Raw genomic sequence first — 20,090 nt, 5'->3', positions numbered from 1 at the left:
TATTACTTTTCATGCCTACTAAAGCAGATTAACCATTAAAGTAAAAGCTTTAACTCCTAATTGCTTTAAAAAAAAATTGGTACATGCACCCCTCCCCCTATTTCTTTATACATACAAGTTAAATATTTATAATAATAGAAAAGAACAAACAGTTCAACAATTGGTTAGTACCTAACACTTGCCAGTTGCAGCATAATTCAGCTAACAAACTTCATTAAACATCAAGTTTTCTCCTAGCCACTTAAACAGTTTTTATCACAACAAGGCATTGTTCAAATGCAAAGAAACCTGGTCATTCCAATCCATACAAACATAGATTTTGACAAAACCAGAGGAAAAAACGTGACTATAATGATGCCACTTCTTACAAAAATACTACAGTAAATTTTTTCAACCTGTTTGTTCGGAAATGGTGTATAAGTTACTAGGTTGACAAATTAATTTATACATAAAAGATCCTATAAAATCCAACCAAATTTAAGTATCAATTGTACCAAAGATACAAATAACAATCCAATAAGCCTCAACTGGAAGACAAAAAAAAAAATGTAAGGGAAAGAAATTTTATTTGCTAATATCCTATGATATAACCATTGTATCTTACAGTTGTTTGAATGTCATTCATCCAACTATTAAAAAAAACCACCACCACATCACATGATGTATGAAATCGTAACTTTTTCTCCAAAGAAAACCAGTTTAATTCTCCTTTGGCTTAAAGTAAAGGATTTCAGAAAAACACTGCAAAACAGCTTCATGAAATTTACAGACAAGCATCCCACCATACCTTTGACAGACTGACAGAACTGCAAACAAAAGGGAAATTCGGTCAAATTCAATCCCAACTTTGTCCCCAAGTTTGACAGCTTGCTTCGTTATAAATAAAGCAATTAACAGCTTTCACATTAAGGATCACACTGATAACTAAGAAACCAGAAGACAGCTTCATAGGTCTATACTTCCTGTCCCTCCTTGCCGTTTCCTGCCACATAAAATACATTAAAAAAAAAAAAAAAAACCAAAAACACAAAACCCAGTCAACTATCATTGAACTGCGTACAGATCAAGTTTAAAAGACGAATGTATTCTAAATTTGCAAACGAACAATAAGGCACCTTAAATGTCTTCCTGATTCATATGAAATTGTATTTTCTCTTGTTGAGATGCAAGAGTTATTTATAAGCCTCTGCAATATGAAATCAAACTAACTAGTTTAAAAACGTAACTTCTTTTGAAACACATACACAGCATTTATGTTAAAAAAGATTTAGGAGACTAGACAGCCCACTATTTGAACAGCGAGATCTCACATCACCCTATTTATGACTATACTAGCAGCAGAAGTAATATCGCTGTACAACTGGGATCATAAGACTAGACAAGACAGCATGAATTCAAGCTCATTTTGTATTAAATGTTCTTCAATCTCCAAATCACTTTAAGTGCAAGGCTATACAAAATTCCTCATTCCAAGAATTAGTTAAAATTCACTGTACAGATTGAGATATTCCCATGGTAAGGTCTCAAAGTCATGTAGAAAAAGACAGACCCTATAAAGTCCGTAAGTCCAACTGTCTTGGGTTTTTTTTTTTCCTAAATTATGAACAAGTAGGTAAAGGAAATGCATTGACAATTTAGAATAAAGAAGTTTCAATCCTCTGCAATGTATGGAGCTGTACTTCATAATAAACTCCATACTTGACAGAAACAAGAAAAAAAAACTGCAAGACAACCCAGAAGAGAAAAATTTAAAAGGCAAAGAACTACCAAATTCACTTAGCAGGACGGAATAACAGAGAGTTTGTTTTATTTAGATAGATTTCGTAACAACTTCAGAAGAATCAGCAAGTATTTCTCTACTACCTTCCAGTCAGGCAATGGAGACACCACCATTAGCTGAGGAAGTGTACCTTTCTCTTCCTCCCACTGTTAGATTTTGGCTTCTCTCTGTGATAATTTTTCAATCACCGAATTCTCATATAAAGTATCTCTAGTGATATTCTCCAAGTGAAAATTACCAGAGTTTAGAAAATGTTTCTAACAGTACCAAACTGAAGACACTGATACTGGAAAGCATTTCACTCTGTGAGCGATGGTTACCAGGATGAACTCTGCAATGCCGTTACAGTGAAATAATTTTTTAAGCAGTCCGAGGATCTGAGGAATTGCTACATAATTAAACTAAAAGCTTTTGACTGTACATGTCTGAGCACACATTCTTCATCACTTGACATTTTTTGGTCCATCCAAACACTGCAAAGGGAACACTGATCATTATAAACTTGCCACTTGTACATTCTGGAACTGCCAAATTCAGATCTTAGACCAGCAACAAAATACAACATTAGTAAAGCTAAACCATCAGCCTAACATCTAATTTTCAACTTCTGAAAGTCCAAATTTTCAACAATTAAAAAAAAAAAAAACAATATAAAGGTTAAGATTGAACAAGTAAAGGAACAAGACATTGGGAAACCAGTTGCAACAGAAAGAAGCATTTTCTATCCAATAACAAAAGTTTCAATATGCATAAATCCTTGAAAGAAACCTTATTAAATATATTTAACATTTGATTTCACAGACAAAACAAAATCATTTTTATTGAGACAAATTTGTTCATGCTGGCATTTAAAATCCCAGATAAAAACAAAAAACAATGGAGTGAATGTAAGAAGTTTTATGATTAACCTTCTGGAACTTCAGTGTCAGTGTGACTGTACTTAATACCTTCTGTAAAACACTGTTCAAAACCCCTTTTTTCTTTTAGGTAAGGCTTCAGAGCATTTTTGACAAGTAAATCAATACCCTCATAAATGAATGATATGCTGAATGAAATAATCTCACATAGCTAGCATGGACACATGCTGTGTATGCCATTAATTTACTTGTAAACACAGAACTTTCTGTTCACTGCTTTACACTTCAAAACACTGACAACCCAATCTCCCTGCACCGCATTATGTTGTATTTCAGTAACAGTAATACTGCTATTGGTCCTTGCTCTAGTGTTTTCTTCAGCTTTTGTTCTGTTTTGTGGGGGTTTTTTCGGGTTTTTTTGGTCAAATCATTTATTTTCTAACCAGTTAAGCAGCCCACCATGCCAAATAAGGGCATTCTTAATTACACCTTAAGATGAAAGCCATGACACCTTCATACGTGTACTCCCCATTGGTAAGAATGGGAGCTTTCTCCATGAAGTCCGCCAACTAGGTTATGTCAGAAGGGTGTTTCTTAGATCTTCATTCATTACCAAAGAGGCTGTTTGAAGAAAAGCTTAGAAAAGAATGATGCATAAAGAGAAAATTACTCAGCCCTCTTTCACTATACTGACCAGTTTAGAAGACAAAATAATATTCAGTTGGCAGTCTTTTACAGTGCCACTCCAATATCAATGCTTCCAATAAACACATGTGGAAACCTTTTTCCATACAGATCGTATGCAAAAAATACAGCCCTTTACTGCAAGCATGTACAAGAACTGTTCTGCACATGAGCATTTCATGTTCCTTTCTTCATATACCGGGAGAGGAACTGGCTTCTGACAAAGTGGATCAGCTTGGTCTCTGTGCAGAACATAGTAACGATGGTTGCTGCAAAGCACAGAGCCCCCACGCTGATGTGAATCAGCCTTGCCATCCAACCCTTATCGCAGCAGAAGTATACCTACAACAAAGGAAACAAGCAATTGCAGGAAAACCAATCAGCACAAAGTAGATTTACTGTCTCAATAAAAAATAAGGTCCAACACCTCTCTTGACTATGCTAACACCACCATCAAGCTAAGCACGGTTTTGCCACAAGCACTGATCCTACAATAAATCATCTTCAGTAGTCACAGCATTTGCTTTCTTAAGAAAATTCTGTCAGCAAAAAATGAGCATTCAGTAGATACCTGGTAAATGTGGAAGTTGTTCATTATCTGGCATGCAGAAATACGTTAACCAAGATATTAGGAAAACTGCTGGTGCTATCGCATAAGTCTGCTACTTTGCAGCAACGTACTAGGCTCTTTTCTAACAAAACCCCACTGGAAATCCCATTCTAAAATATGAAGCTCTCCTTTCTAAGGCATAATGGATTTTCAATCTGTCAAATTTTTGTACATTGAAATGCTACCATCTCCGTAATAATTACTCTGCACAATTACTATCCTGTAGTCTGAATAAATGTGATAAATGTGCTCTTGGCAATTTTCGTTTCTGTTCTTGGTTTGGTTGTTTTTCCGCTATCACTTTTTTATTACAGAATTTTTAATAAGTTTCTTTGTGCTACTGCAAAATTTTAATTATTATTAAGAACTAAGGACATGGATTTATCTACAGACAGCAGAAATGTGTTAAATTTTATTTTACTTGTCAGATACACCTTCTACAGGTGGCAGAGATAACTTTGTATCAAAAATAAAATCTCTCAATATTATATCTTGCCTTGCCTGTAATGCAAGTTTTCCAGCCTATCCTCATAAGCCTTTTTCTGCTAATGGTACTTCTCTGCTTGTGGACACAGAAGTCATCTGACACTAACTTTCACAGTGAAAGTAAAATCTGAGAAAGATGCTTACCTCTGAGAAACCAGTGATTACTCCACTTATGATATAAACGAGTACCAAAAACGGTGAAGGGAGCAAGCCTGTCAAAGGTCTGTAAGTGCTTTCTTTGAAGTAATCATAGATATAGTGGATGCTGTGAGCTATTCGAATACCCATGTTAAAGCAGTTTGCAAGGATAAAGCCTATACTGCCATGCCACTGGGTCAAGAAATAAGAGATGCACAGAAATGTGAAGGACAAGGCCAGCATAACAAAATTGTACCTATGAAAAAAAAAGAAACAACTTAATGTATACAGTTACAGTATTTATTTACTAACTTTATCTTTAAAGAAGTACCACCATTTATTTTCCAAAATGAGAAACAGAAATTCTCTTGCCATCTTTTAATGGAAGAAGATAAATTTGAGAGCCGAGATGTTAATAAAAAAATTCATTGAAAGAATGGAAAGTACATCAAACAAATTAAACCAAGAACTACATTATGTGAAGGAAATTCTAATTAGCTGTATACTCATTTCAGAAAGTCAAATGTAGTACCAATGATTAGTAATGTAAACTTATGAATTTTTTGCTGTTTTATTTTAGGTATGTATTAAAGAAAAATAATGCTAAACAAGATGACACTTTATTTAGTTTGTGCTCCAAACAGTGGCTTTGAAAACAAGTTCACACTTCAAAGGAGTCATGAAAGCAGCCCTTGCTAAGTCTAAAACATAGTGTGGAAAGCAGACCTCATTGAAATTGATTTGGAAAGGCCTTGTAAGGGACAGCTGCTGCATAAGCGAAAAAAGCTTGATGGTAGCACTGGGAAGGCAACCAGGCTTCAAAGTCAATAACCCAGGATGAACACAGAATCAAGAAATAATCCAGGCTGGAAGGGATCTCAGGAAGTCACCTAGTCCAACCTCCTACTTAAAGTAGATAAACCACTGAATTCAGACCCACAATTTAGATCATTCAGAAGTGTACCTGATATACAGGAACTGTACACAAAAAATTTTAGCAGTTGCAAAATTTTAATGAGTTAAGTGATAGCCTGTCTTAAAAACTGTAACTTCAAATGCATATGTACAAAAAACAAGACTTCATATTTAAATTACTTTTCCAGTTAGTGGTGTACCAAAAGCTAATTTAACAGTCTTTTTATTTCTTAATTTCTGACCTTTTTACCCAAACATTTAAACATTTGCTAAAGCTTCTACATCTAAATCTACACGCAGACAGCTAAAGGAGAAGTTGGTTTTCAGTGGGGCAGAATATTTTATGCTGATTTTAAATGCACCAATCTCTTTATAAGGTCATTACAAATAAATTTTTAAGAAGATCAATGTTTATCAACAAGTACAAGCGTGTAAAAAAAAAATAGTGCATATATGCTTGCCTATCTATTGCACCTGGCTCTGGAGAAAAGGAACACTGTCCTTAAAGTGACTGCAGAAAGAAATTTGCTCTTTGGAAAAAAAGCATTTCCAAGCACATATCCATGCAGAACAATTGTTCTGTTTACATACTGAACTCCAAGCAAACCACATGCAGATTAATTACAGGAATATTCTGGGGACAGTATTTCCTACCTGTCTACCTCCTCTTTGCACATCAAAGCAAATGTAAAACATTCCGTTACTCCATTGATAGCAAGAAATAGGACATATAATGAGTAACATCGGAGGAGATCTGGACCTAAGAAACACATTAGAATGATAAGTAGATTATTATTTTTTATAAAATCACATTGTTTTTACACTTACTAATACTAAGAGATAAAAGTTGTAATGTTACCACTAATAAGGGAAGCTTAAGTTCATTTGAACAAGTTTCCTGTCTAGAAATCTTGACAAGAACACAAATAAACAAGGCAAAATAAAAACAAAAATAAAACCCAAAACACCTAAGAATAGCAGTTATTATAGTATCAGAAAAGATATCCATCAAAAAAAAAGTATTTTATTAAAAGGGATTTCCTAATTAAAAATTAATATTTATCATAACCCAAATCATCTATTGTACAGGAATTTGTGGAAATTAATCCAATAGTCATTATGAGCTACTAAAAGCAATAAAATGTATACTTTGAACACAACAGTAAGAAAAACAAAAAGGCTGTTCAATAAATTCAAAATTGTGCTAGATAAAAAAAATATTCAGATTTTTATGGGTCAGAGATAATTTATATGTGACTTCAAAATTCTCCATTCAGCCCTTAATCTTTTTCTTGTCCTTTAGAAATTATAACACAGGGAAAAAAATCCATGCTTTTTAACAGGTTTGTGTGCATCCCTGAATATTCCTTCTTGATAGCAGCAATGTAGTTCATATTACCAAGTCTCCTCCTGTTTCAGTTCTACAGAACAACTGTCCAGTGAGCAGTAAATACACTGCAGACGTGGGGCAGAGCTGGACTTTCTTTTCAAGTATGCAGAAAAACATTAGACTAGAGAGCACTCAGGAAAAAAAAAATTAATATATCCATTAATATCTGGTCAAATAAGCCAGTATGCATGCTCAACATTTCATTTTCACACATTATCATTAGGTAAAAAAATAAAATTGAGTCACTTGACTTGCATCCATATTCCTAAACATAGTCCTTTTCAGTCAAGTAAGCATGTCCAAAAGATTAGGCCCAGACACCCATTCTCAAAGAGAAAGAGGGACAGAAAACATTTTCTTCATAAAAAGAGTTGGCTGCTGGGGTCCAGAATGACAATTTTCCACAACATTTGCTTTCAAAATTAGAAACAAATCCGATAGAACCAGCAGCAAGACAACTCCAAACAACACGCAGAAGTTATTAACATTTTTTCTTGGTTATGCAGACACAGGTTTTTCCTTAAAATCACTATACAAATCAAGCACCAGCTTCCAAATAACATGCAAGGGTCTAAAGCAAAAATACCTAAATGCTTAACATTTAAAAACAGGAGAGTGTCCATGGGGTTAGAATATATCAAATGACCTTAACAGTGAATAAGGTAATTGCAGTTTATTTTAATACCCAACAAACAACATTCCAAGGTTATGGTTTGAAGATGCAGAACTCTGACAGGCACAACTATCTTCAACACAATATACCGTCACATGCTTTCATCTTCCCTGTAACTTTCTCTTAATTATAACAGATGTGAAATGGAAAATGCAAGCTAGAACTCTCCCACAATGGCACACAAGCAAAATTTCCAGACAGAAATGCAACAAAAAAGCTCCTCTGAGGAGCTGCTAGATCTTCACCCAAGATAGATCAGCTAGGAACCGAGTCACTTCACAGGGCTCAGCTACAGAAGGCAGATCGTTTTTTCTAGCAGGAGCTACTATAGGTCAACTGACAAACCACTGAAAGAACTCAAGAAAACTCCAGGCTACAATTTGTGTGTTTATGTTCCAAGAAGGAATTAAATGAACCTCTACTTTCTCGCCTGAAAATCCAAGGTGACCTACAAATTCCTTGACTGCTTCTGTGGACAGATTTGTAGAACTTACTCCTCAATATGTACAACTATAGAAAGACTGTTACCATTATATGGTTTAGCACTATAAAAAAAACTAGCATTGTTTCTACGCTAAAACTATAGATTCTTTGGTTCCAATTTGTTGTATGGGTTTTGGGGGTGTTGTTATTTTAAACAGCTGGAGTTAGCAATTTTACATCATGGAGCAGTCAAACAATCCTTTAAAATGTTCTTTTCCAACGATGTGAAATTGCAGGAAGGTAGAGCCCCAAACTTATTTAGAGCTCCTCAGTATATTTTAGTTTAAGGTGCCAAAGTATTAAAGATGCTATTACAAAGGCATGAGTTTTGGATCCAGCCAAGCTAAGTCACTGATTTCAATAGTTTTACAGAAAAAAAATTCTGCTGATTTACGCAAGAAAACATAATAGCTGTGGTTTCTCTTTTTAAAGAATGGCTTCTTTGCCAGCTCTGTAAGTCTTTACCTGTTCCAGAACTGAGCATTGAGCCTCCATAAATATCCAGAGCCAGCTGAGAATAGGCATAGCCAAAAACCGTGATGGTAAGGCCAATGAGAAGCACAAGTTTCAACAGCAATTCTAACACATCTGCAGCCATAGCGACATCATCCTGAAAAAAAGTGTACTCAGTTACATGAATCAGAATCAATATAATAGTTATTTTCATGCACAGTGTAAAAAGGTGTGAAACTTATCCTTTGTTATTGAGTTATCCATACACGTGGTCTTAATTTCCAGCAATTTTTATATATTTATTTAATTCTATGTTTTGCTCATTACAAATTCTACATAAAAATTAGCTGTGAACATCTCTGTTCAAGGAAATGCGCAAACAGCACTTGCACCTGTTTAACAGTTAGTAAATGGCAAAGAAGAGCACGGCATCTGCCCAAGGCCACACTTTGAGTCAGTGGCACAGTCAGATTTTTATTGCTGCATGGGACTACAGGATTTGCCACACCAGAACAAGCAACTTGTCTGTTCTACTGCCTCATTACAAGAAGCATTCTTGTAATTCTTGTAACGTAATTTCACTATATACAATGAAAACTCGTAACTATTTTGCCAGTTATATATATCAGGCACATTATATATAAAATATACACATACGTACACCTTTCTTAGCCCACCAAAGACCTGAAGCATGGGATTTGTTTAACTGCATGCTACGGTGCAAGTAGCAGGATTACTGCAAAAAATTGTCATAGTATCAGACAAAAGCCCAGACTGATCTTCATGACTGATCAAGAATTTCTTACCTAAAGCATGCATGAATATTACTCTGTGGAACAAAGCTCTTGTTTGTTTAACCATTGATACTCCACATACAATTCAAAAGCTCAAGAAAAATACAATTCTTTTCTTCCCAAAACTGCACTCTTTTGAAACATTACTGTTTAATACTTAACAGCTTCTTGTATTTTCAAGTCAGTCAAATATTTTCAGACAGCATTTATTTGATAGAAATAGCATGCGTTCATGATTTAAATAATTGCCTAAGTATTTCTGGAAATACAGAGTACACTAAGGTTTACATCACACTGTATGGAGCAGATGATGTTAACTTCAGTTATAATACAAGGCAGTATTATGCCACTGAATAGTTTAATTTCTATTTCATTAGCATTTTACCTATTTTCTTCTCTTTCTGGTCCAGCCTCACTCGACATTTTTGTTCTCCACTTCAACTTTTCAATTTTAACAGCCTTTATACTCAAATTTAAACACACATTTCTGTCAGTCACACTTCTGTGATGCAATTTATCTGTAACAAAAATCAAGCATTTGACATGTAATTAATCCAAAATAAACATACCTGCTTCTGATCCTTTACATTCTTCCCTCTTTCCAACACTTTAGCAAAAAAGACATAAAAACTCTCCTCAATAGGCAAAAAGATAAACCTGGCCACCAGTGAACCAAGATTATTCACGATATCATATACACCTTTTAAAAACAAAACAAAACACAAGGTAGCAGCAACCTGTAATTTTTTAGACACATTTAATTCCAAGTCTTTAACAATTACATGAATTATAATTTAACATTTCCACTGAAAAAAGAGAAAACAAGTGGAATTTAGTGCAACATTACAGCAGTGTTCCCTAAAAATTCTGACAGTCACAGCAACCACAGCTCAAAATTACAAGACCTGCTCATAGATGGCAAAGCTAGGACAAAAGCATCAACTACAGAGATGTGAATCTAGCAGCAGCACCAAGCCACATTTAAAATTCTTACTGTAGAGGAAGTTAAAAGATCCTCATTAAATTCACTGAATGAGAACAGGAATGTAAGGATTTACTGATACAGGAGAAGAGAAAGATACCTATTTTTAGTGTGAGGTCCTTCTTTCGTTTTACTTTCACTGAAGTGGAAGGGCAATCCTACATGACATTTTACCAGCACTTCCACCCTCAGCAAGATACTGCTCCAAACCTGCTAAGACATCTATGTTTGTGTATATATATATATACACACACACACACACAGAGTACAGTCACTGAGAGCATACAAAGTCAGGCATATGGATAAGTACTTACACTTTCACAGTGAAATAACAGAATAAGGTTCTGGCTGATTTCATAGGACTTGGAACCCCTGTTTCTCAACATTTTGAGAGTACAGGTATTTTTGTACTCATTACTTTTTTAAAGACCCTCCAAGTAAAAGGCAGTTCAATCGTTCTACAGGGGAGAAGGATCAGAAGCGGCTGCAGTTACTGGTGGCAAGCAAATATACTCAGTATTTATGGGGGAACATACTACTACCAGCAATTAAAAGTAATTCAAACTAGTCAAGAAACTTCTAATGGCAGGCCAACAATTACAGCCTATTTTCCTTCCCCAAGCCATAAAGACCCGAGGTGCTGGCAACTCAGTCATCTGAATGGCTACTGCCATACATTACTCTAACCACACTGAATTCTTTTACAGAACATTATTCAGTTTTGAGATGCAATGCTATAAACAATGATGTTCTTGTCGTAACAGCTAACACAGATTCAAAAGGAAGACAGAAAACAGCAAGAAAACAGAATTACAAAAACTGAAGACCAACAACTATAACACACCAGATACTAATGAAGCTTTTTAAAAAAAAAAAGGAAACAAGATACATGGTATCTCATATTCAATTGGAAAGTTTTGATTCAAAGAAAAAATAAAATTAAAATCCAGGCTCTTAAATGAAATTCTTTTCTGTACCTCTATCAATCATTCTCCGAAATGTATCCCAAAGTCACAAAGGCTTTGAAATCTTCTCAGACTTTCAAGTTACATTCAAATACTTTCAGTCATTTTCAGAACCATCTGAAGAGCAGTGACTAAAACTGTGTCACCACTCCACAATACCATCACACTTACCCTGATCTCCAAAATTTAACACGTTCAAAAAAGTCATCACATATCGTTCACCTGTAAGTTCAAAATAAACAACTTAAGAACATGTCCCTAATCTTTCCCAATACTTGTCCAGACACTTCCAACATTAAGTATTCAAGAGACAAAGTCAAACAGGACAGCACCTAGTTCAGAATACCCTCAAAAACTTCATTCAGGTTGGTAACATCTGCTGGCAACAGTCTCAAAGTCACATGCCTACACCTCCCCCAGCTTTCTCAAGCTTTAAGTCAATTTCGCAAATAGTATTCACTAACCCTTCTCCATCACAACTGCACGTCAAGCCTCACCTTCTGTCAAAATCTGTTTCAAGAAGGATTGTTTGAAGAAACTCCAAGTCAATCGTGCTTCCTTCCAGTTAACAAAGGCCTGCAAAAAAAGCAGTATTGAAACGTAATGAACATGACTGAAACTACAGAGTAGAAATAGAAAAAACAAAACAAGCACAATACTCTAGGCTAGCTCTAACTGTACTGATGAGGAAAACCCACAATGTCATAGCTGCTTACAACTAGTCTAAAACATTGATAATTCAAGCACCAATAGCACTCTGATCTGGCAAAGACTCTTTCCCTTGCTGAAAATAATTGCTGCAGATAAAGTACCCAGACAAGCTTTCTACAGAAAATACTATTCAAAGTTAGAGACTGCAGAAAAAAAACCATGCTGTTTAGCATGCCAATATAACTTTCACCTTCACTGTAGATATAAATTGTTTACTGCTCTTCAGACCATCCCCACAAATCTTGCAACCAAGAACCACCTTTATCTTTTCAATCTGCAAATCTTTTTCAAAATGTCTTCTTCCTCACTCTGTCTTTTCATTTCTTTCTTGCCTCATTTTCTTTTGAGAGGACATCAGAGATATTTGAGTATCCGTAGGTTGCTGTGTACCACATTTATTTTGTGGAAAAGTCAAAGTACCAAAATTCATGGTAAAATAGTTCTGTTTTCTTTCCTCCCTCAGATCCCGTGATACCTAGTCATTCCCCTGCACGCTACAGATATTCTATCTCCAGTTAATGGTTTGCGCAAAGATACTAAGAGACAAGTCAGCAACAAGCCCATAACAACAGAAAAGTCAAGTTTCATAATGTTTTTCTGACAAGGATTTTATTGATACAAACCACAAAAAGAATTTGTAATTTTTTTTTTTAAATCAGTCATTATCTTCTACAATGCAGAGATACCCTCAAAATCACTCAATTAACTCCACTATCTCAAACGAATTTTCAAAGCGCTCTCAAGAAAAAATTAAAATCAAGAAATGAACTGTGCAACCTACCTCATCTTCCACCAAGTTAGGTAATAAAGCTTTCATTCTAGCAACTGGAAATGACTTCTTTGTTGCTTCAGGAGACCCCAAAAACATCACAAAATAAGTTACATAGCACGTTACCAGAACACTGACATATAAGAGCTGGAAAGATAGGGAAGGAGAGAAGAAAAACAACCAGTGACATAAACTTACAAATGCAGAATTACATGCCAGAGTTCCAAATTCAGTGAGAACCAAACGAAGTAGTCCTTATTCCTGTCAAATTTTAAACGAGCTAAAGACTTTAACTCCCCAAGAACGGTGCTGATTTTTTTTTTATCTGTAGGTTATCCTAGCCCTTTGCCAACTTTTATGTTCTATTCAGCATTTTTAGAATGATTATTTAAAGTCCAATTATAAAGCAATTATTCACTCAGTCAAAAAACAAGTTGACAGAGTAGCTACCATCTACATCACTTTCTTCGATCAGTTATAAGCTATCTACTACTGCCACTGCAAAAACTGAACAAAAAAATAACCAAATGTCCACATCTGAGGTGGATCACATTTTCATTTATATGATATTGCACACGTGACAACCCTATTTTTCAGGTGCCAATATATGCATTCTTCATTTAGTAAAGAAAAAGTTTTAATCCAATTACGTTACACATGATTAGCACCTTCTGATAAAGTGATATAGGTTGGCAGTACAGGCTGATAAAATCATATGTGATTATAATCTTCTACACAGTAGAATCCAAAGTCTAACATTAATACTCAAGCCACGTAGTGAACAGAGTCTTCAAGCATTAGAATGTACACCTGATTAAGAAGAAGAGTTACATAAAACTTATACAGAATAACATAACCTTATTTGCAAAACATGCCTTCGCAGACAGAAGGTGCTTCCTTGTACATCCATTAAACTGCTCAGGGTCAAAGTGCCAAGTCAATAACGAGTATCAGGAAAATACTAAATACAAGTGCTAAATCTGAAACCTCCCAGAAGCATTTTCTCTGATCCCCTCAAAGTTATTTAGCAGGCTAAATGTCAAAGACAGCAACAAATAAAAATTCAGATGAATCAAGAATTCATAGAAGAGAACACAGGAAACTTACCTGAGCCAGGGAAAAAACATAGAGGCCCCACTGAGGACAAAGGACTACTAAAATAACTGTCAAAATGCATTTTGACACTACTGAAAGGCTTTCAGCAATAACCTTTAAGAAAGAGAAAATAGAGAAGGTTTATTTTCTGCCAACTTAACCACATACACAAACTTACAATACATTAGTTTCACACACAGAATTTATGCAGGAATATAAGACTTTCAAAGGCAGTGTGACTGTCACAGAGTTTCTTTCTGCTGAGTTGGCCATCTTAGATTGTATTTTTGCTGTAAATTTTCTGTTCTTGCATTTCACAATTCCTCTATTGCACTTTCCCAGTTCTTTGTATGGGACATAAGGGAGAAAATTTTGCTTGAGACAATCATGTTCTCAATTGTTGCATTTCACAATTTCATACCAACAATCAATCAAAATGCAAAATAGTAGAAGCTGTGTGCCTCTCCCTCCAATTAAAACTCATGATTAAGCATTTAATGATCATTAAGGTGATAATTTCTAAATACACCAACTTTGTTGCTTTTACAGGTACAAATTCATATCTATGTTACAACTATGTCATACAGTACTAAACAGTACACACAGTTTTGTGCAGTTTTTATATGCTTGAACATAGAAAGATCTAGTTCAGGAATCTGTTCTTTTTCAATAGAGAAATATAATTTCCCCCCATATGCATATACCCCATGTACTTTACTAACCTTAAGTCTCACAAACAAATGAGCTTGTGCTAAAACCCAGAACGGTTCTCCCAGAAGCTCAATAATTGCAGAAAGACCAAATGCCACTACACCAGCCTGATAATGAGGAACCACAGAAGGATCAGGTACTTCAAGCAAGTGTAGCCAGACGAAGCCCAAGAAAATAGACCAAAAACCACCAAGAGGGACTCTAAAAAGTTAACATAAAAACAAATCAATAGAAAAGTTACTTTAGCAGAAAAAAAAACCCAAAGAAAATTAGATTAAAATGTCACATATGGCCATAATAATTTTTAAAATAAGGCCCCAAGGAATTAACTTCTATTGTTACTATACCAAGAATACTTTTTTTATTTTTTTTGTAATGAACATCTTTAAGGCACTCTTTGCAAGACACAGGAAACATTTTTCTGACTTGTCTATTTTCTACTCAAGAACCTAACACAAGGTCAACTATCTGCATGTCTTGTTCACTAGGACCAAACAATTCTGATCCCACATCAGCCTGCAGAATACTGCAAACCCCTCATTACTGCAATTTTTATAGGCTGTGGTTACCAGGGGGTTTGCAGACAAGCTTTGTTGGATCTTGCTGTAACAGATAAAGATGCCACCACTCCAACTGCTAGTCTCACTCTTCCAGAAATCACGGGTTCTCCAGAGAGTGACAGCAGAGTGAGCAGAAGAAAATGCATGCCTGCACCTCAGGTATGCCAGTTTACAATGCTCTACTGGAGCTCAGAGCTACTTCAATTAGCGACTGTAGCTAAAAGCCAACCTAGGCACAGGAGTGCAGATGCGTATTACCTTCTGTTGACGCTACTTCAGGAACACGATGCTTCTGGCAGAGTGCAGAAAGTTTTACATCATTGCAGCAGGATCTATTTGACCCTCCCATTATCAGTTCCCTAAGGTATTTGACACCAAGCTCCTAAGACATATTTCAGATCCTTCAAGAAAGTTAATCTTCATTTTAAGTTATGCTTCTCTACGAGGAAAAATTTAAAAAGAAGAGGTGCACACAGTCATTGTTGCCTCTACCATTTAATGCCCACCTGAAAGGCTGTCAAATAGCAGAAAATTGACTATAATACAGCAAAGAGAACTGATCCAATACATTTAAAATATTAGTACTAAACCTATCCCTGAAAGCGACAATCTCTCTTCTTTATACCTGGATGCAGATGTCCACACATAACCCCCCATTCCTGGGCCAGATCTAATTAACAGCTGTGCAGTTCCAGAGAAAGTCAGTAGGGCGCCCCAATGGAAGACTACTATTTTATCATGCAGGGGTAGTTTTCCACTGTATCAGGTAGGTAAACTTACTTCCCAGCCCACCTAATTGTGGCTGCACAGCTGCTAGATCTGACAAAGGGGAAGTAGCAGAGAGATGTATTCAGGAACCAGAAGGGACAAACAAGTCATAAAATCCACTTAGCTGCAATGTGCTATTACACTCTCTGGCTGCAACTTCACAGAGACTTTAAGCTAACCACTTTCTGCTACAACGGGCACTACAGTTGAAAGAAGTAGTCCTACTTACTCCCTGTTGCTTAATTCCAACTCTTTCTTTCACCTTTTTACATCTCTCCTACCCAACACAAACATTTATGTTGCCATGCCAATAAACTGCATCAGGGCTCGAGACTTTGAAAAAAATTAGTTTGAAGGGGAAAAAAAAAAACATCTAAAGCAGCTTCACAAATGCACATCAAATAATAAAAGAGCAAGGCTGAGCAGGCAGAGAAAGAAAAAATAAAGGACTATGTATTTGTGCAACAGGGTTTTCCTTTAACAACTACAACATAAATGAAACTTCAGGCTAAGTGACAGAACAAATGGCTCCCGATAACACCTTTGGCAATGCACTTTCCCATGTGCTCCAAAAAGAGAACTAGTCCATAAATGCTAAAGCAACAGACTTGACCAGTTTCCTGCATCAGTCCTGAAACATGACTGACGCTACTAAATGTTCAATGTTGAAATAATTACCTCAGTAAATAATTGCTCTCATTTTATGAGCTCTCAGACAAGAATTAGAAATAAATTCTAAAGAACTACATTTTTAAAGGTATCTTACGTCAGCCACAATAGATTAATTGTTTTGGTCCAGTTTCGTTTTGTACTTCCACTCAAACAAGCTCTGCGAAATGCCTCCCTGGCTAGGAAGACAACTGTTGAATACAGTAGAGTTAGCCTAAAGGAGGTGAGGAAAAAGAAAGAGAGAAAATTATTTCCTTATCTACTACTGCTGAAATCCTTCATGCAGTAGCATCACTGACAGTTTTTACACAGGACTGCTTGACACACAAATCTAACAGGTATGCAAACAAAATACGGTGATATGAGATAAATTATCATCCTCTCCTAAAAAAGGAGGGGAAGTATTACATGAGATTACTCAAACAGCAAAAATACTTTAAGCATGCTATAAACCAAAAACACAGTCGAAAAATTTGTCATATAGCAACAGCACATAATACGCAATCGCGTCTGGCTTTTCCTCAGCAAGCTGATGCTTTAACATGGATAACAGGCCAGCAGTACCTTTGTTTCAGGCCAAAACAGAACTCGGGAGACATTCAACGATCAAACATAGTAAACACCTAACAGTAAATTCAACAGCGTTATGCAAAGCATTATTAGCGACGCAGCCTGCAGACCACAGCCCCCCGACATCCTGCACCAAACACAAACGCTTTCAGAAAGCCCCATCACGCCGGGAGACCTGTTCCCAGGCAAGCCTCACGTATGTCAGGCTTCAGGCGAACAGCGCGGTCGGGATGCGGGACACGGGCTTCCAGCCCGGGTGCTCTTCATCCTCCTCCTCACCTCACGTTGACCACGCCGATCAGCTCTCTGGAGAGGTAGCGCAGAGTGAACGCGTTCAGCCCGAAGGTGACCACCCGGAACAGCACCTGTGAAGGAAGCCGCACGGGAAACACCTGCGGGCCGAGCGGGGCTGAGGCGGCTCCCGCCAGGCACCGCGGAGCAGGAGGAGGAGGACGAGGAGGAGGGAGGCGGCCCGGGGCGGCCCCGCACCTGCAGCAAAGCGCTGGAGGAGGCCAGCCGGGTGGTCTGGCTGAGCACGTCCCGCGAGGCCATCCGCTCCCCGCCGGCAGGAAATGGCGGCGGCGCCGCCGCCGTCGCGCCGCGATCCCGTCAGCGCCGCCGGGACCGCCCCGGCCTCCGGGCGGAAAGCGGGCACGGGGCGCGAAACCCGCTGCGAAGAGGAGGGAGCGGTCTGCTCCTCCCGCGGCCCGTGATGGAACAGGATAAACGTCTCCGGTTGAGTAACGCTTTTGACACCCGTGGTGAAACTTCCAAAATAAGCGGGCGCTCCAGGTGCTAAAACTAACGTCCAGCACCAGGTTTCAGCTTCGCAAGCAAGCGTTCTCCTAAAACCACCCCCAAAAACTGCACACTGGCCTAGGAGAAGAGATACCCTATTAAAGAGAATTTTCTGGCAAGTGCTATTTCCGAGAGATTTCTGAAAAATCTCTATGTGAGTTCCACCAATTCCTTTCTAAACGGAGGGCAAACCCACCAGTCTTCCCTGACTTAAGGAGTTAGACAACCGAAACTGAGGTAGAACACCCTCGCTGCACCAATAAAGTATCTGACTTCATTCTGTGTTTAAAAAAAAAAAAAACACACAAAAAACCCCGCCAAACAAAAACACAAACCAAAACAAACAAGCAATCCCCCCCAAACCCAAACAACCCCACCCCTTCAAATAGCAAACACGCAATTTAATTGTAACAGACTTGAATTTAAGAACACATTGACTTGAAGTCTTCCAAACAGGTAAGACTTTGGACTCGGTGTAATTCAGCACAGTAGCTACAGACTATTTCAGATTATTATTTAAGCAGCAATATATAAAAGATTGTATCTATGTTACAGAGCATTCCACTCAATAGCATGGCGCTTCTGGCTCAGAAGTCACGTTTTTCTTAGTAGTGCTACAGTTGAACTAAAACTTTTCATGTCTAACAGCAGCTGTTGAAAAGAGTGGGGGGGGAGGAAGTATCTGAGCCCTACTTGATTTCAACTTCTTAATGACAAAATATGAACACCAACACTTTAAATCAGTATCTTAAGCTAGATAACCAACCAAAATTCTTCAAGCTCATACAAAAGTGAAGCCGTCTCTCTGTCAATTTTGTCTTCTGCATGAAACCCCCTCCTCCTCTGAGGCTTTACACCCACCACTTGATTCTTTCCATGTTCAGAGTAAAGTTTTTCAGATTTTTTCTTTTCCTTTTGCCATTTTTTCCTGATAACATTAAGTAATCTGGAAGTGATGTATACATGTGGATGTAGGTGGCAGAGGAGGATATCCTATGAATTCTTTTCAGTGTGATACTAATATCAGGAACACCTAACTTGTAAAAACCTAACAAAAAGATATTATCCCATTGTAAAGATGGGGACATGGTGACAGAGAAAAGAAACTAATCTGTGTTGGGTAATTGCAGACATAGGAAGAGATCTCAGAGATCTTGGGTTACAGGAGGGTATTCTAGCTAGAAGGGAGGAAACACTGCCGTCTCCCACCTCCTTTAGGCAGTTTTCCAGTTCTCAAATGGAAAAGGCAATTAAAAATGTTGTCGTAACTCAGGCTCTGGGCCTTTCTTAGTGGCAGTAATGGTGTCAGCAGAAATCAAAAGACTTCCAGTATGTTATGGCTTGTGCTGATGTCAATAGGGGTGGTTGCAATGTGCAGATTACCATCACAAATTACCAGATATGCTGCACAGGGAAACAAAAATGCAGTTGAGAAGCATAAAGCATGCAGCATCTACCAACACTCCAGTAAGGATTCAGGGTATTCTCTCTCTATATATACACAAACACTTTCACAACAAAAATCGGAAACTTCAAGGAACAAAACAGGAGAAATCAGTATGCTAACTTGAGGCAATAGTCCAACCTTTTCAGGAATCTGCCATGGGCAACAGTAAGTGACAGCTAGTGATGTTTTCTTGGACAGTTTGGCTTATCACCTCATAAAGCTGAAACAGGAACAGCTGCAAAGCATGGGGAGGTGGAAAAAGAAGATAAACAACTAACTTCAACCGCTTTTAATAGGAACCAGCTTTGCCACTTTACAGCCTTTTGGCATTAATGCATTTAAGCCACTAGATGGCAAACGGCCTTTGAGGCAGCCAGCAGCAAGACACACTGGTCAGTCCCCTCAGCACATTCTGGAGGTTAGACTGAAAGTGAGCATTTTTACTCCAGTAGCATCTTTCAGATTCTGCTGCAGGTTATGTCAGAACAATAGTTAGAATAGGCCAACTCATAATAGCAATGTGGCACAACACAAGTCAAAATCAGAGTAAGAGCAGTATTTCAAACTTACAAATTGACCTGTCAGCTAACTTGATTTTATTCACAACTGTGTGAGAGCAGGCTTAACAACTGAGCTGACAGAAAATGCTTATTTTTAGTAACATAATTTGAGAATAGGTATAACTTAAAAGGAGGACCAAGTTACTGAACTGGCAGTACAGTGTGAAGAAAGCTTTACGAGAATATGCAGTCAAAACAATTGTTCTCCAATTCCCACAGCAG

At 37.3% G+C, this 20,090-nt stretch overlaps 1 protein-coding gene across 1 annotated transcript; it reads right to left on the bottom strand.

The window, feature by feature from the left end:
* Positions 1-549: 549 nt before the first annotated feature.
* On the bottom strand, positions 550-17,646 carry RFT1 (RFT1 homolog). Its single transcript, XM_052777583.1, has 13 exons — positions 17,553-17,646; positions 17,343-17,428; positions 16,591-16,707; positions 14,508-14,697; positions 13,798-13,899; positions 12,703-12,837; positions 11,708-11,786; positions 11,382-11,432; positions 9,833-9,963; positions 8,482-8,626; positions 6,125-6,230; positions 4,562-4,811; positions 550-3,663 (listed from the first exon to the last, which is right to left on the bottom strand). Exons 1-13 carry the CDS (start codon positions 17,613-17,615, stop codon positions 3,499-3,501), a joined length of 1,620 nt encoding a protein of 539 aa, XP_052633543.1. The 5' UTR covers positions 17,616-17,646; the 3' UTR covers positions 550-3,498.
* Between the last annotated feature and the right edge of the window lie 2,444 nt (positions 17,647-20,090).

This window comes from Harpia harpyja, chromosome Z, assembly GCF_026419915.1.
Source record: "Harpia harpyja isolate bHarHar1 chromosome Z, bHarHar1 primary haplotype, whole genome shotgun sequence".
Classification (NCBI taxonomy): Eukaryota; Metazoa; Chordata; class Aves; order Accipitriformes; family Accipitridae; genus Harpia; species Harpia harpyja.
The sequence above is the reverse complement of the archived record's forward strand: the minus strand, read 5'-3'. Positions and strand labels throughout refer to the sequence as shown.

Excerpts from the sequence above, each read along its gene's own strand:
- RFT1 (XM_052777583.1), bottom strand. The coding sequence starts at position 17,615 with ATGGCCTCGCGGGACGTGCTCAGCCAGACCACCCGGCTGGCCTCCTCC. Across the intron at positions 17,429-17,552 it reads CCTCCAGCGCTTTGCTGCAG|GTGCTGTTCCGGGTGGTCAC; the intron begins GTGCGGGGCCGC and ends CTTCCTTCACAG. Across the intron at positions 9,964-11,381 it reads GTTAAATTTTGGAGATCAGG|GTGTATATGATATCGTGAAT; the intron begins GTAAGTGTGATG and ends TGTTTTTAAAAG.